The sequence below is a fragment of the Papio anubis genome, chromosome 20 (assembly GCF_008728515.1).
Source record: "Papio anubis isolate 15944 chromosome 20, Panubis1.0, whole genome shotgun sequence".
NCBI lineage: Eukaryota > Metazoa > Chordata > Mammalia > Primates > Cercopithecidae > Papio > Papio anubis.
In genome coordinates this window covers 18,280,337-18,294,523 of record NC_044995.1, presented here as the reverse complement: position 1 = coordinate 18,294,523, position 14,187 = coordinate 18,280,337, and the positions used below count along the sequence as shown (strand labels likewise).

The window sequence follows — 14,187 nt, the reverse complement described above, 5'->3', positions numbered from 1 at the left end:
CTGTTAAAGCCACCCTCTCTATATTTGTTACAGCAGCCCACACTCATAAAGACATTTATCTTCTTTTTTTTTTTTTTGAGATGGAGCCTGGCTCTACCACCCAGGCTGGAGTGCAATGGCACAATCGCGGCTCACTGTAACCTCTGCCTCTGGGCCGAAGTGATTCTCCTGCCTCAGCCTCCAAGTAGCTGGGATTACAGGCACCCGCCACCATGCCTGGCTAAGTTTTGTATTTTTAGTAGAGACGGGTTTCACCATGTTGGCCAGGCTGGTCTCAAACTCCCCTCGGGTGATCTACCTGCCTCGGCCTCCCAAAGTGCTGGGCATGAGCCACCATGCCTGGCTTGACACTTATCTTTTATATCTATATACTTTTTTCTTTTTTGAGACGGAGTCTCACTGTGTCGCCCAGGCTGGAGTGCAGTGGTGCAATCTTGGCTCACTGAAACCTCTGCCTCCCGGGTTCAAGTGATTCTTGTGCCTCAGCCTCCGGAGCAGCTGGGATTACAGGCGTGCACCACCGTGCCCAGCTCATTTTTTTATTTTTAGTACAGACAGGGTTTCGCTATGTTGGTCAGGCTGGTCTCGAACTCCTGACTTCAGGTGATCTACCTGCCTCTGCCTCCCAAAGTGCTGGGATTACAGGCGTGAGCCACCATGACCGGCCTAAAACACCTACCTTTTATTTTTAAAAAACCCAGCACATTATCAGTACTTCATGCCAGACACCATTCTAGGAAAGTAACTCATCTCTCACATCAATCCCATGGGTAGCTGTCATTTACAGATGAGGAAAATGAGGCACGGAGGTGAAGCAACTTTCCTGAGGTCACCCTGCTACTAAGTGACACAGCTGGCATCTAGTGCAGCAGGCTGGCTCCAAGTCTACGCCCCTCACCCCTCAGATGCTGCTCACCAAGCCGGAGGGGCTGTGGGAGCGAGTTAGAACACAGGATGCCCCTGGCAGCAGCGCCCTCTGTGTGAAACTAGGGCGGAGGAGGCCATATTGCGGCGGTATGCAGGAAGGCGGGGGCACCTCCCTCTTCAAGAACCAGCATCTGAGCTTTTTGGGGAAACATGTAGCTCCCTGAATGCCATCCCCAGAGCCCCCCTCAGTCGGCCTCCCCTCAGGCACCAAGGCTGGCGGAGGCCATCACTGTCCATCTCTCTCACTCCTCACAGAGGAAATGCTGGGCGGTGCCGCGCAGTCAGGGCTGAGGACCAGGACAGAGGTTGGGTGGGGCGTGTCAGCATTCCTCCAACGGGCAGGTCTCAGCGCTCCTCCCACTGCTCCACTCCTCTGCAGGGCCCAGGCGCCCTTGGCCGTGGGACACATCTCTCACCATGGAGTTCGACCTGGGAGCAGGTGAGCTCCTGGGGAGTGTGGATTGGAGGTGGAGGGGGCGGGAATCAAGTCCAGAAGCTGCCCGCACCAACCACCCAACTTCCCTCCACAGCTCTGGAGCCAACCTCCCAGGAGCCAGGTGTGGAGGCGGGCCATGGGGGAGACCCCAAGCTCAGTCCCCACAAACTTCAGGGCCGGTCGGAGGCGGGGGCAGGTCCGGGTCCAGAGGTAAGTCTCCTCATCACCGGCTGCGGACGGGCGGGAGGGGTGGGGTTGCCCCTGACCCCAGGGTCCTGCCTTGGGCTTCCAACTTCGGGGGCTGGGTAAGGGGCACCGCCTCACTGCCGCACCTCCATCCAGCAAGGACACCACAGCTCTTCCGACTCCAGCAGCAGCTCCAGCGACTCGGACACGGATGTGAAGGTAAGGGGTTCTCGCCAGCGTCCCCAGGCCCGTGCCCTGCACCGCAGAGAAGCGTCCCAGCGCAGGGGCTGGTGGGGAGGGTGCAGGGGGCGGTTCTTCTGTCTCCTTCCAGCCCAGAACCATCTCTTCTCTCCCATCCCTGCCCTCGGTCCCACAGCCCCACACCGCTGGCTCCAAGCAGCACGAGAGCACCCCCGGCAAGGCCAAGAAGCCCAAAGTGAAGAAGAAGAAAAAGGAAAAGGGCAAGAAGGAGGCTCCTCACTGAAGGGCCCTGGACAGGGCTCATTAAACCTTCCTTTCTGCCTTCTGCGACTGATCAGCGCAGTGCCTGCTCCGGTCCGTCCCCAGTTCCCTGCCCCCTGCCCAGGGCTGGGCCCGCCCATCCCTGCACGCGGCCAAGGAGAGGCTGCCCACGCCATGCCCATCAGGGTTTATTGTTTCTGTAACAGCGGCCACGCCCTGGGGCGATGGCCTGTGCAGCTGGAGATCTCTCAGCACCTTGGGTTGGGGGCGGGGCTGGGCGGGACATGGGATGGAGGCGTCGCCTGTGGCCAGACAGGGTGGACCCCTGGGGCCTGCAGGCAGGAGATGAGTCCAGTGGCTCCCAGCAGCAGCAGCAGCAGCAGCAGCGGCGGCGGCGGCGGCGGGAGGCTCCGCTCACCGCACCAGGTGGAAGGTGAGCCAGTACATGAGCAGAGGTTGTGCCGCTGCCACTGCCATGGTCAGGTACATGCGCAGCTGGTTCCGGGCCCCACGCACCGGGACCCCCTCAGCCGCTGCCTCTGCCAAGATCTTCAGCCGCAGCGTCCGGATCTGGGTGGGAAAGGGAGAGAGGAACCAAGGGGTTTACCCTTGAGTTCTCTGGGCCAGAGTGAGAGCCCCGACATACTTCCAGCCTCTGTCTAGAAGCCCCAGGCAGCCGGGGACAAGTCCCTGGCCCTCTGCAGCCTCAGGTTTCTGCTCCTGGGGCCTCAGTTTCCCCAAACCTCCTAACATGGTGAGGATTTGGGCCCTGTGGGCAAAATATGAGAAGGTTCGACACTCAAATGCCAGGCAAGGTCCGGGAGCGGGTGAAGGGGGACTTCGCGGTGGACACCCGGCCTGAGGGGGTGGGAGACGTCGCCCTGGCTGCTGCTCCCCCTTATGCTGGTCACATGGCAGTTTCTGAAGACATGCCAGAAATGCTATCTTTATTTTTATTAAAGGACAGGGTCTCTGGCCTAGTGCATTGGCTCACGCCTGTAATCCCAGCACTTTGGGAGGCCGAGGAGGGCGAATCACGAGGTCAGGAGATCAAGACCATCCTGGCCAACATGGTGAAACCCCATCTCTACTAAAAATACAAAAATTAGCTGGGTATGGTGGTGCTCCCTGCTTCTCAGGAGGCTGAGGCAGGAGAATCGCTCCTGTGAACCCAGGAGGCTGCAGTGAGCCGAGATCGCGCCACTGCACTCCAGCCTGGTGACACAGCGAGACTCCGTCTCAAAAAAAAAAAAAAAAATGGACAGGGTCTCACCCTGTCCACCAGGTTTGACTGCAGTGGCATGATCTCAGCTCACTGCAGCCTCAATCTTCCAGACTCAAGTGATCCTCCCACCTCAGCCTCTCGAGTAGCTGGGACTATAGGTACACACTGCCATGCCTGGCTAATTATTTAATTTTTTTAGAGATGGGGTCTTGCTATGTTGTCCAGGCTGGTATCAAGCTCCTGGCCTCCAGTGATCCTCCTGCCTCAGCCTCCCAAAGTGCTGGGATCACAGATGTGAGTTATGCGCTTGGCCTAAACTTTTAAATGATGAGACCTAAGTCAAAGTTTGCGTGAGGCTCTGCCCTGGCTCACCAGCCACCACGGTCTGCCCTCTGCTTCTCACATGTTCACAGTGAATCTTCCCAGCACCTTAAGAGGCAAGTATCATCCTCCTATTTTAAAATAGGGAAACTGAGTTTTGTGTTTTGTTTTTTTTTTGAGACAGAGTCTTGCTCTGTCACCCAGGCTGGAGTGCAGGGATGCAATCTCAGCTCACTGCAACCTCCACTTCCCGGGTTCAAGCGATTCTCCTGCCTCAGCTTCCCGAGTAGCTGGGGCTACAGGCACACACCACCAAGCCCAGCTAATTTTTTGTATTTTTAGTAGAGATGGGGTTTCACCGTGTTAGCCAGGATGGTCTCGATCTCCTGACCTCGTGATCCTTCTGCTTCGGCCTCCCAAAGTGCTGGGATTACGGGCGTGAGCCACCGTGCCCGGCAAAAGGGGAAACAGTTTAAAGAAAGGAAGTGATTTGCCCAGGATCCAACTAAACTTGGGGTCCACCCAGCCTGCAGACCCCAGTGCTCTTCACCAGCACCCCTGACTCTAGCAGGAAGGGCTCTAGAGAATCTCCTTCCAGGGAAATTCTGGCAGGAAAGCCCCCATGCAAGGAGAGTGGAATGAGGGTGAGAGCCCAGCCTGAAGCCTGTGTGCTGGGGATCCCCAGCCTCTAGCAGCCTGGGTGGGATCTCCTCTTCCAGGGCTCAGGATACCCCCTCTTCCAGGAAGCCCTCCTGACCCCCCAGGCTGGGCAGCCACTCCTGGGCTCTTCAGTTCAGCAATGTGTCTCTGGTCTGAACCCCACAGCTGACATCCTCTTCTTGGATGCCTCCGGGGCACCTGTGCCCTCAGCCTCACCAGCCCCGAGCCCCTGCTCACCATGAACACAAAGATGGCCACACAGCACCAGCCCAGCACCAGGTAGTAGCCAATCTTCCCGAAGAGCAGGCCCATGAGGACCCCGCCAATCATCCTGGGGGAGGGAGAGGAGGCTGTGTGAGGACAAGGCCCAAGGGCTGGGGCTGGCATGAAGGGCGGGCGTACTCACCCGACATACTTGTAGCCCAAGAAGGCCACCAGGTCGATGGTGGTGAGGTCGGTGTTGACAGTGACCAGATAGAGGCTGAGCAGGATGGCCACCACCTCCAGGGTCAGCCAGGCCAGGGCTGAGCTCGCCTGCAGCCCTAGGAGGTCTGGGGAGAACCTGCAGGCACCAAGTCCCGCCACTTGGTTGGCTGGTTCAGACCTCCCACCCCCAGCACCCGCCTGGGGACAGCCCTGTGTTGGGTAGGGCTGGACACCCGGCAGTGATCAAGATGGACCTGCACGCTATCCTATTCTCATGGAAATCCCATCCAGGGAGGACGGCAGACCCATCCCTAGACAGTGACACCCAGAGCAGGCAGGGCTGGAGTCACAGGGGGCTGTGCCTGACAGGCAGGAGGCAGGTGTCAGAGAGGGCTTCCCAGGAGAGGGGACACCAAGCTGAGGCCTGCAGGAAGGAGCTGGTCAGGGACAAAGCCTTCGGCCTCTGCCATATCCCCAGGGCCTCACCAGTTAGTTAATGACAGATGTGTTCAGTGTCACAAAGGAAAAGAACAGGGCAGTGTGAGCAAGAGGAGGGGCCTGACCTAGCCTGGGGGGCATGAAGGCTTCCTGGAGGAGGTGACACTGGAATGGAGCCAGCGGGAATGCACAGGTACTCGGCAGTAGTGGAGGGGAACACGCTCCCGGGCAGAGGGAAGTTGATGTGACAAGGCCCCAGGAGACAGCGCCAGCCCTCCTGAGGAAAGGAACGGACAGAAGCATGCAACGGGAGGGGCAGTGCGGGGCTGAGGAGCTGAGGCTTGATCGGGAGCCATGGATAGTAGGGTGGAGTAGGGTGGGCTGTGGCCAGGCTCACACCTCAGACAGGACCGTCCTGGCTGCTGCTGGAGTAGGGGTGCAATGGGGAGCTGGTGACGACAGAGCAAGGATGAGGATGGGTCTGGTAGCAGAGGCCAAGAGGAAGGGTGGATGGAGAGGGTCGCCCAGCACAGGGTGTGGTGACACAATGCACGTGGGTAGGAAGGAGAGGGAAGAGGCGAGGGTGATGCTGATGGTGACCCTGAGGGCTGTATCTTGGGCCAACTGGGAGCAAGGTGGGGCTGTCCTGAGAGGGGAACTGAGACCTTGGAACTGAAACCTTCCTGACCAATCATGGGCCTCCCAAACCCCACCCTACTCGGCCTGCCCCAGGCCGCCCTTACCTATCCTGGGTCCCCAGCGCAAGACCAGCCACCAAAACGTAGGTGATGAAAGCCATCGCTGTGGGAGGCAGACACACAGACACTGGTCACCAGAAGAAGAACTGCCTTGGGCCTCCAGACACCCACACACCCACCCCAGACAGGCCCGGAAGAGAGAGGAGGGTGCAGGGTAGAGGGAGGGTGAAACCTGGAATGTAGAGGTCCGGGGCATTGACGTCAAAGCGGGGGGCCACCGGGGTATCCTGTTGGTACTGCACCTCCCAGTCCTGCGGGGATGGGGAGATGGGCAGGACCCTCAGAACCAGGTCCCTCCTACCCTGCTACAGGCCCTCCTCCCTCGAGGTGAATCTCCTGGCCCCACCACATACCTGCCCCCACCCCTGAGCCCCCACAGGCCCACCGCAGACCCACATTCCCCTGGGGGTGCTGACCTGGTGCAGGTAGGGGAAGAACAACAGGCCCAGCTTTCTGCCCACATACATGGTGTCCACAGCAAAGTAATACTTGAGCTTGGTGACGGGGATGAAGCGGTCAATCTGGGGAGGCAGAGCTCAAGCCTGAGTGCCCGTGGCCCCGTGCATCCCCCAACTCCCGCCAGCCCTGGCCACTTACGTTCTTATCCACCAGCTCCTTGCCCTGCGCGGCCAGGCTGCTCCCATAGGCCATGGCCATGTTGGACACCGGGTCAGCCAGGAAGGCTGCCTGGGGCGTGGCAGAGGCTGCAGGATAGCCTAGGCCGCCAGGTGCCCGCTGGGCCCCATAGCCCCGGCTCTGGGTTGAACTTGTGTCATCGAAAAGCTGGTGAGGGTCGGCCATGCCCGGCTGGGACACAGGGATCCTCCGCTTTGAGGCTGCAAGGGAAGAGGGTGGGGAGACACTGGGGTTCCAGGATAGGTAAGGGAGGCCTGGTGAGCCTCATTCATCCTGCAGTTCTGCCTCCTGCTCCTACTGAGAGGAGGGTGGTGTCACCATTAGAGACACTAGCTTTGACATCAGATGGACTGGCAGGTGCAGCCTCAGCCATTCATCCATCGACCCACCCATCTAGCCAACTATCCATCCACTGATACACTAATCTATGCATCCATTCATCTACCCACCCATCCATCTACTCATCCATCCACCCACCCACCCACTCGCCCACCCATCCACATCTATCCTTCCAACTACCCATTCATCCATCCACCCATCCATTCATCCATCCATCTATCCACCTATCCATCCATCCATCCTTCCACCCATCTAGCCAACTATCCATCCACTCATGCATTCATCTGTCCATCCATTCCATCCACCATCCATCCATCCATCCACCCATCCATCCACCATCCATCCATCCACCCTGTCCATCCATTCCATCCATCCACCACCCATCCATCCATCCATCCCTCCACCCCTCCACCCATCCATCCATCCATTCATCCATCCCTTCCATCCATCCATCCACCCACCCACCCACCAATCCATCCATTCATCCGCCTGCCCGTCCGTCCGTCCATCCGCCTGCCCCGTCCGTCCATTATCCGTCCACTTCATCACTTTACCCCGTCCATCCATCCACTCCACCCCATCCATCCACCCATCCATCCACCCATCTATCCATCCATCCATCCACCATCCATACCTATTCATCCACCCATCCATCTGTCCTTCCTCCACCATTCATTCATCCTTTCCATCCATTCATCCATCCATCCATCCATCCATCCATCCATCCATCCATCCTTCATCCATCCATCCACTCATCAAGCTATCCATCCACCAACCCACTCATCTATCCACCCATCCATCCATCATCCATCCATCCACCCAGCCAGCCATCCATCTATCCAGCCAGCCAGCCAGCCAGCCAGCCAGTCAACTATACATCCATTGATGCATTCATCTATCTGTCCATTCATCCACCCATCCATCCCATCCATACCGGCCTATCTATCCATCCGCGGCCCGTTTCATCAGTCCTGTCCATCCATCCATCCATCCGTCCATTCAAATCCGTCGTGTCCATCCACACCCATCCGCACATCTAATGGCTATCCGTCCACTGGAATTAACCGTCTTTTCCGTCCATCAGATCCATCCATCCATCCATCCATCCACTCACCAAGCTATTTATCCATCCACCAACACATTCATCTATCCACCCATCCATCATCCATCCATCTAACCATCCATTCACCCACCCACCCATCCACTTATCTGATGATGATTATCTCAAAAGCTACTACATACGGGGGGGAGGAGGGGCTATTGGGTACAAAATCCTGTCCCAAGCCTTTTACACAAGGCCTCTGTCCATATCTCCCATGCTCCCCTTCAATCACTTAACTCCAGCCACCTGCGCCTCCCAATGCTCACTGAACGCACCAGGAAGGTGCCTGCCTCAAGGCCTCTGCACGAGCTGTGCCTCTGCTTGCAACGCTCTTCCACCAACATCCTCAGGGCTCCCTCCTCTCCTCTTCCAGGGCTTTGCTTAGTGAGGCCTTCCCCAGCCATCCTGTCTACAACCGTACCTCCCTTGGTGGCACTCCCCACCCCCTGCCCTGCTTCACTGATAGCCTTAGAACTCAGCACCAGCTGACATGCTGGCTGTCTTATTTTGTTCACTGTCTCCCCCACTCGAATGTGAGTCCCCCAAGGTGGGGATCTTGATCTCGTTCACAGCTGAGTCCCCAGCCCCTTGCACAGGGTTAGAGTAGGCGCTTGATAAAAATCTGATCAATGAATAAAGGTAGCCTGGGCAACATGGCGAAACCCCATCCCTGCAAAATATAGAAAGATTAACTAGGTGTGGTGGTTCACACCTGTGGTCCCAGCTACTTGGGAGGCCAAGGTAGGAGGATCGCTTAAGCCTGGGAGGCAAAGGTTGCAGTGAGCCAAGATTGCACCACTGAACTCCAGCCTGGACAACACAGTGAAACCCTGTCTCAAAAAAAATAAATAAATAAATAAATAAATGACCACCCCCAATTTACAGGTGTGGAAACCAAGGCCCAGACAGCTAAAATGACTTGTGCAAAGGGCCAAACTGAGTGAGTGGCAGAGCAGGAGTCCAGCCCTGCTGTGCCTGATAAATATTACAATAATCCTGTGGATGAACTCATTTCATCTTCACAACCACCCTGTTTCTGCCAATTGTCAATGCTATCATCATCCCCATTTTACATGAGAAAAGCAAGCCCTAAAGAGGCTCAGGCCCTTGCCCAAAGTCATAGTATGAGAGCCAGGTTTCAAAAGATTTTAAAAGGTCCCTGTGGCCTCATATGGGGAACAGATGAGGGGTGAGCAGGGAAGGGAGAGAGGAGGCTGCTGCGGCAGTCCAGGTGGGAGACCACGGCAGACAGGACTGGGGGTGTAAAAGTGGAATGGGTTATTTCTGGATCAGTTTCAGAGCTAGAAGGGACAGGACTTGCTGAGGTGGGCTCAGAGGAGGTGTGTTAAGAAGTGGAAAGAGGCCGGGCGCAGTGGTTCATGCCTGTAATCCCAGCACTTTGGGAGGCCGAGGCAGGCGGATCAAGAGGTCAGGAGTTCAAGACCAGCCTGGCCAACATGGCAAAACCCCGTTCCTACTAAAAATATAAAAATGAGCTGGGCATGGTGCATTCCTGTAATCCCAGCTACTCTGGAGGCTGAGGCAGGAGAACTGCTTGAACTGGGATGGGGGCGGGTGGGGGGGGAGGGCGCGGGCGGAGGTTGCAGTTAGCCAAGATCATGCCACTGCACTCCGGCCGGGCCAAGAGGGGGAACCCCATCCCAAAAAAAAAAAAAAGTGGGAAGAGGCTGGGCATGGTGGCTCACGCCTATAATCCCAGCACTTTGGGAGGCCAAGACAGGCAGATCACTTGAACTCAGTTCAAGACCAGCCTGGCCAACATAGTGAAACCCTATCTCTACAAAATACAATATAGCAGGGCATGGTGGCACGCACCTGTAGTCCCAGCTATTTGGGAGGCTGAGGTGAGAGGACCTGGGTTGTCAAGGCTGCAGTGAGCCAAGATCGCACCACTGCACTCCAGCCTGGGCGACACAGCAAAGCCCTCTTTAAAAAAAAAAAAAAAAAAAAGGGCCGGGTGCGGTGGCTCACCCCTGTAGTCCCAGCTACTTGGGAGGCTGAGGCAGGAGAATGACATGAACCTGGGAGGCAGAGCTTGCAGTGAGCCAAGATGGCGCCACTGCACTCCAGCATGGGCAACAGAGCGAGAGTCCGTCTCAAAAAAAGAAGTGGGAAGAGCCAATACTGTCTCTATAGATCCCGGTTTGAGTAATGGGACAAGTGGAAGTGCTCTGTACTTCCACTTTCTCTGTATGGAGAAAATGGGAAGGGCAGGATTTGAACCCAGCACTCTGCCTCCAGGGCCTCTGCTCCTAATCAATAACCAATGCTATCCTGCAAATATCTGCTGAGATCCTACTATCTGCCTGGCACCATTGCAGGCACAGGGAATGGGTGATCACATGACAGTGGGAATGGGTAGAGGAATAGAATTATCCACATCATGATTTTCTCTGCACCTGGATGTTCTCCTCTACACAATGGAGTTAACTGTCCCACCTTGCAAAGCTGTCGTGACACTCATAAACTCCTTGGCCTCATAAAAAGCAGTCCATCCATGTCACTCCTGATCAGCTACTAGCCTCGAACTCTTCCTCTCAATTATTCGTAGCCTGAAGACAGACCCAGGTCTCCTCAATTCCAAGGCAAGCAGCACTGGCCCCAGCCTCTCCGCAAGCCCCACTTCCCTTTTCTTTCCCCCACTTCTTTTTTTTTTTTCAGACAGAGTCTCGCTCTTGTCGCCCAGGCTGGAGTGCAATGGCGCGATCTCGGCTCACTGCAACCTCCACCTCCCAGGTTCAAGCAATTCTCCTGCCTCAGCCTCCTGCATAGCTGGGATTATAGGCGCACACCACCACGCCCAGGTAATTTTTGTATTTTTAGTAGAGACAAGAGTTTCACCATTTTGGGCAGGCTGGTCTCGAACTCCTGAGCTCAAGTGATCTGCCTGCCTCGGCCTCCCAAAGTGCTGGGATTACAGGCATGAGCCATCAGTGCCCGATCCAGAGTGATCTTTTTAAATGCAAATGAGACCATGTCATCTTCTGCCTAAAGTCACTATCTACTGTGCTCAGAAAAATATCCAAAGCCTAATAGGCCCTGCATGACCCAGTCCTGCCAACCACCATGGTTTGGAACTTCTCCTGCGGATCCCATGCACCAGCCCGCCACATGGCCTTTCAGGCCCCTTGCCCTCACTGGCTTTTGAATATGCAGAGCTTTCATCCTGGAACAACCTCCCTCCATCAGCGCCTCCCAATATCGCACAGAGGCCCCTGCTTTTGCAGAGACCTTCCTCACTCCTCACTAGAACACACTATCCCCACCTGGCTCCTTCTCATAACATGCGGTGCTTTCTTTTTCTCTTCTGAGCACTCATAATAATTTCTGTAATATATATTCATTAGTCTACTTGTTTACTTGGCACAGGCCTCCAATGCCTTTCCCTCTTTTTTTTTTTTTTCTTGAGGCATTGTTTCACTCTTGTTGCCTAGGCTGGAGTGCCATGGCACAATCTTGGCTCGCTGCAACCTCCGACTCCCACGTTCAAGAGATTCTCCTGCCTCGGCTGCCCGAGTAGCTGGGATTACAGGTGCGCACCACAACACCCAGATAATTTTTTTTTTTTTTTGAGACGGAGTCTCACTCTGTTGCCCAGGCTGGAGTGCAGTGGCGCAATCTCGGTTCACTGCAACCTATGCCTCCCAGGTTCAAGCAATTCTTCTGCCTCAGCCTCCCAAATAGCTGGGACTACAGGCGCACGCCACCACGTCTGGCTAAATTTTGTATTTTTAGTAGAGACTGGGTCTCACCATACTGGCCAGGCTGGTCTCGAACTCCTGACCTCGTGATCCTCCCGCCTCAGTCTCCCAAAGTCCTGGGATTATGGGTGTAAGCCATCACGCCCAAGCTATTTTTTTTTTTGTATTTTTAGTAGAGACAGGGTTTCACATGTTGGCCAGGCTGGTTGGCTGGGCACCGTGACTCATGCCGGTAATTCCAGCACTTCGGGAGGCCGAGGCAGGTGGATTACCCTCTTTTTTTTTTTTTTTTGAGGTGAAGTCTTGCTCTGTCACCCAGGCTGGTGTAATCTCGCCACCACGCCCGGCTACTTTTTTGCACTTTTATTAGAGATAGGATTTTGCTATGTTACCCAAGCTGGTCTCCGACTCCTGGTCCCAAGTGATTAGCCCACCTCACCCTCCCAAAGTGCTGGGATTATAGGTGTAAGCCACCACGCCCAGCCTGCCCTCTCACCACAAATCTCCTTCTCCTGGGTAACTTTTCATCATCAGAAGTATCTTCTTCCATGCTGGGCGCGGTGGCTCACACCTGTAATCTCAGCACTTTGGGAGGCCTAGGCGGGTGGATCACCTGAGGTCGGGAGTTCGAGACCAGCTTGACCAACATGGAGAAACCCCATCTCTATTAAAAATACAAAATTAGCCGGGCGTGGTGGCCTGCGCCTGTAATCCCAGCTACTTGGGACGCTGAGGCAGGAGAATCACTTGAACCCGGGAGGCGGAGGTTGCGGTGACCTGAGATTGTGCTGTTGCACTCCAGTCTGGGCAACAAGAACAAAATTAGGTCTCAAAAAAAAGGAAAAAGAAGTATGCTCTTCCAGGAAGCTTCACTGACACCCCTTGGCTGGGTCACGTGCCTCCTCTGGGCTCCCACATCTCCATCCCAGCACAGGGCCTGACACATGGGAGTTGAGGCAAGTTAGATTGAATGAATAAATTAAACACACAGGACACTCACAGAGATGAAGAGACAGGAAAAGGGGGCCAACAGCACAATACAGGTTCGCTTCTTAAATGAGCGGTAGGTATGGCCCTCTGCGCTCACGGGGGGGCACGAAACTGTCCTAAGGGTGTGGGCGACAGCAGGCGGGCACTGGGGAGCCACGGAAAGGTGGGGAGCGGGGAGGGCGGATCGCTAACTGCAAATGAATGAAAGTTGCATTTCTCTGCATGTCGCACGCTATCCTGTGCCAAGTTGTTTTCTTCTAAAGGAATTTCCTAAAGAATCGCCCCCCAAGGCGCCCCCTACCCAGACCTGGCATCCCAGCGCTGTGCACACCTCGGGGTTCCAGATCCTTGATCTCGTGACCTCCGACCTGCAGTGACCTCGCCAACCGCCGCGGCCGCCCCGCCACGCCCCTGCCCGCCCGATCTCCTCCGCCGGCCACGTACGCCACTTACGCAGCCGGGGCGTCCCCGCCGCCGCTGCCGCCGCCAAGCCTGCCGGGTGCATCCTTCGCCTTCGCCTTCGCCGCCGCCGCCGCCGCCGCCGCCACCGCCTCAGCCGCGGTTCGGAACGTGCCCGCCCGGCTCCCGTACCCACGCCCCGCCGGCGAAGAGACAGCCAATGGACGTCAGGATTGAGGGAAGGCCACGCCCTCCCACGGAGGCCTTGGCGAGTGGGCGGTGCCTTACGTAAGAGGCGGAGACTGGGTTACTGGGCTCCTGCTGTAAAGCGAGTCAGGGCCTGAGGGGCAGGAGGGCGGGGCCGGGAACAACCCCAGGAGGAGGCGGTGTCTGCCATGACAGAAAGTGACTGTGTCTGCCCTTTGCGGGGGCTCACGCCGGTAACTCCAGCACTTTGGTAGGCCGAGGCGGGAGGATTGCTTGAGCCCAGGGGTTCGAGACTAGCCTGAGCAACATAGTGACCTCGCCCCGCCTCATCCCTACAAAGTTGTTTTTTTTTGTTTTGTTGTTTTGTTGTTTTGTTTTTTGTTTTAATTTAGCCAAGCGCAGTGACTTATGCCTGTAATCTCAGCACTCTGGAAGGCCGAGGATCGCTTGAGCCCAGGAGTTCGAGACCAGCCTGGGCAACAGCAAGATCTCCATCGCTACAAAACATTTTTAAAAATGTAAATATCGAACGAAAGGGTCGATGGGAAATGCAGTTCTCTACAGACAGGCGTTCAATTTGGGTCGTTGAGAGCACTGGAGAGCCAGAGAAGGCTGTGGAGCAGGGAAAAGAGAAACATTTGTGTTCCTGAGGGGCTAATAGGAGTTGTAGGGGCTTATACAATTTTTGACAGCCCTTAGGTATTAAAGTAATTATTTATTTATTTTGAGACAGGGTCTTGCTCTGTTTCCCAGGCTGCCTCGGACCCCCTGGGCTCAAGTGATCCTCCTGCCTCAGCCTCCCCAGTAACTGGGACCACAGGCATGCACCACCATGCCCAGCTAATTTTTAGTCAAAACAGGATCTTGCTATGTTGCCCAGGCTGGTCTCGAATTCCTGGGCTCAAGCCATCCTCCTGCTTCAGCCTCCTAAAGCGTTAGGATGACAGACATGA

General features: G+C 55.9%; 2 protein-coding genes across 7 annotated transcripts; one reads left to right on the top strand and one right to left on the bottom strand.

Moving 5' to 3' along the window:
• The first annotated feature begins 601 nt into the window (after window positions 1-601).
• C20H19orf33 (chromosome 20 C19orf33 homolog) lies at window positions 602-2,084 on the top strand. Of its 2 annotated transcripts, XM_003915467.5 has the most exons (4): window positions 602-1,366; window positions 1,458-1,573; window positions 1,706-1,768; window positions 1,926-2,084. In XM_003915467.5, exons 1-4 carry the CDS (start codon window positions 1,345-1,347, stop codon window positions 2,031-2,033), a joined length of 309 nt encoding a protein of 102 aa, XP_003915516.1. In that variant the 5' UTR covers window positions 602-1,344; the 3' UTR covers window positions 2,034-2,084. The 2 variants fall into 2 exon arrangements, with proteins under 2 accessions (XP_003915516.1, XP_017807904.1); XM_017952415.3 differs by lacking the exon at window positions 1,926-2,084 and having other exon boundaries at window positions 1,635-1,766.
• A 97-nt stretch (window positions 2,085-2,181) lies between these two features.
• Window positions 2,182-13,214, bottom strand: YIF1B (Yip1 interacting factor homolog B, membrane trafficking protein). Of its 5 annotated transcripts, none has more exons than XM_003915461.3 (8): window positions 13,082-13,214; window positions 6,437-6,675; window positions 6,256-6,360; window positions 6,012-6,090; window positions 5,825-5,882; window positions 4,624-4,779; window positions 4,455-4,548; window positions 2,182-2,581 (listed from the first exon to the last, which is right to left on the bottom strand). In XM_003915461.3, exons 1-8 carry the CDS (start codon window positions 13,131-13,133, stop codon window positions 2,426-2,428), a joined length of 939 nt encoding a protein of 312 aa, XP_003915510.1. In that variant the 5' UTR covers window positions 13,134-13,214; the 3' UTR covers window positions 2,182-2,425. The 5 variants fall into 5 exon arrangements, with proteins under 5 accessions (XP_003915510.1, XP_009192624.1, XP_003915512.1 ...); XM_009194360.2 differs by having other exon boundaries at window positions 13,073-13,191; XM_003915463.4 differs by lacking the exon at window positions 13,082-13,214 and adding an exon at window positions 12,960-13,033.
• Between the last annotated feature and the right edge of the window lie 973 nt (window positions 13,215-14,187).

What these genes read in the sequence shown, in the direction of transcription:
- C20H19orf33 (XM_003915467.5), top strand. Translation starts at nt 1,345, where the DNA reads ATGGAGTTCGACCTGGGAGCAG. An exon ending in GGAGTTCGACCTGGGAGCAG is followed by an intron (nt 1,367 to 1,457) that starts GTGAGCTCCTGG and finishes TTCCCTCCACAG; the next exon opens with CTCTGGAGCCAACCTCCCAG. An exon ending in GGGCAGGTCCGGGTCCAGAG is followed by an intron (nt 1,574 to 1,705) that starts GTAAGTCTCCTC and finishes ACCTCCATCCAG; the next exon opens with CAAGGACACCACAGCTCTTC.
- YIF1B (XM_009194360.2), bottom strand. Translation starts at nt 13,133, where the DNA reads ATGCACCCGGCAGGCTTGGCGGCGGCAGCGGCGGCGGGGACGCCCCGG. An exon ending in AGGAGCTGGTGGATAAGAAC is followed by an intron (nt 6,361 to 6,436) that starts GTAAGTGGCCAG and finishes CTGCCTCCCCAG; the next exon opens with ATTGACCGCTTCATCCCCGT. An exon ending in TGGCCATCTTTGTGTTCATG is followed by an intron (nt 2,582 to 4,454) that starts GTGAGCAGGGGC and finishes TTTCCCACCCAG; the next exon opens with ATCCGGACGCTGCGGCTGAA.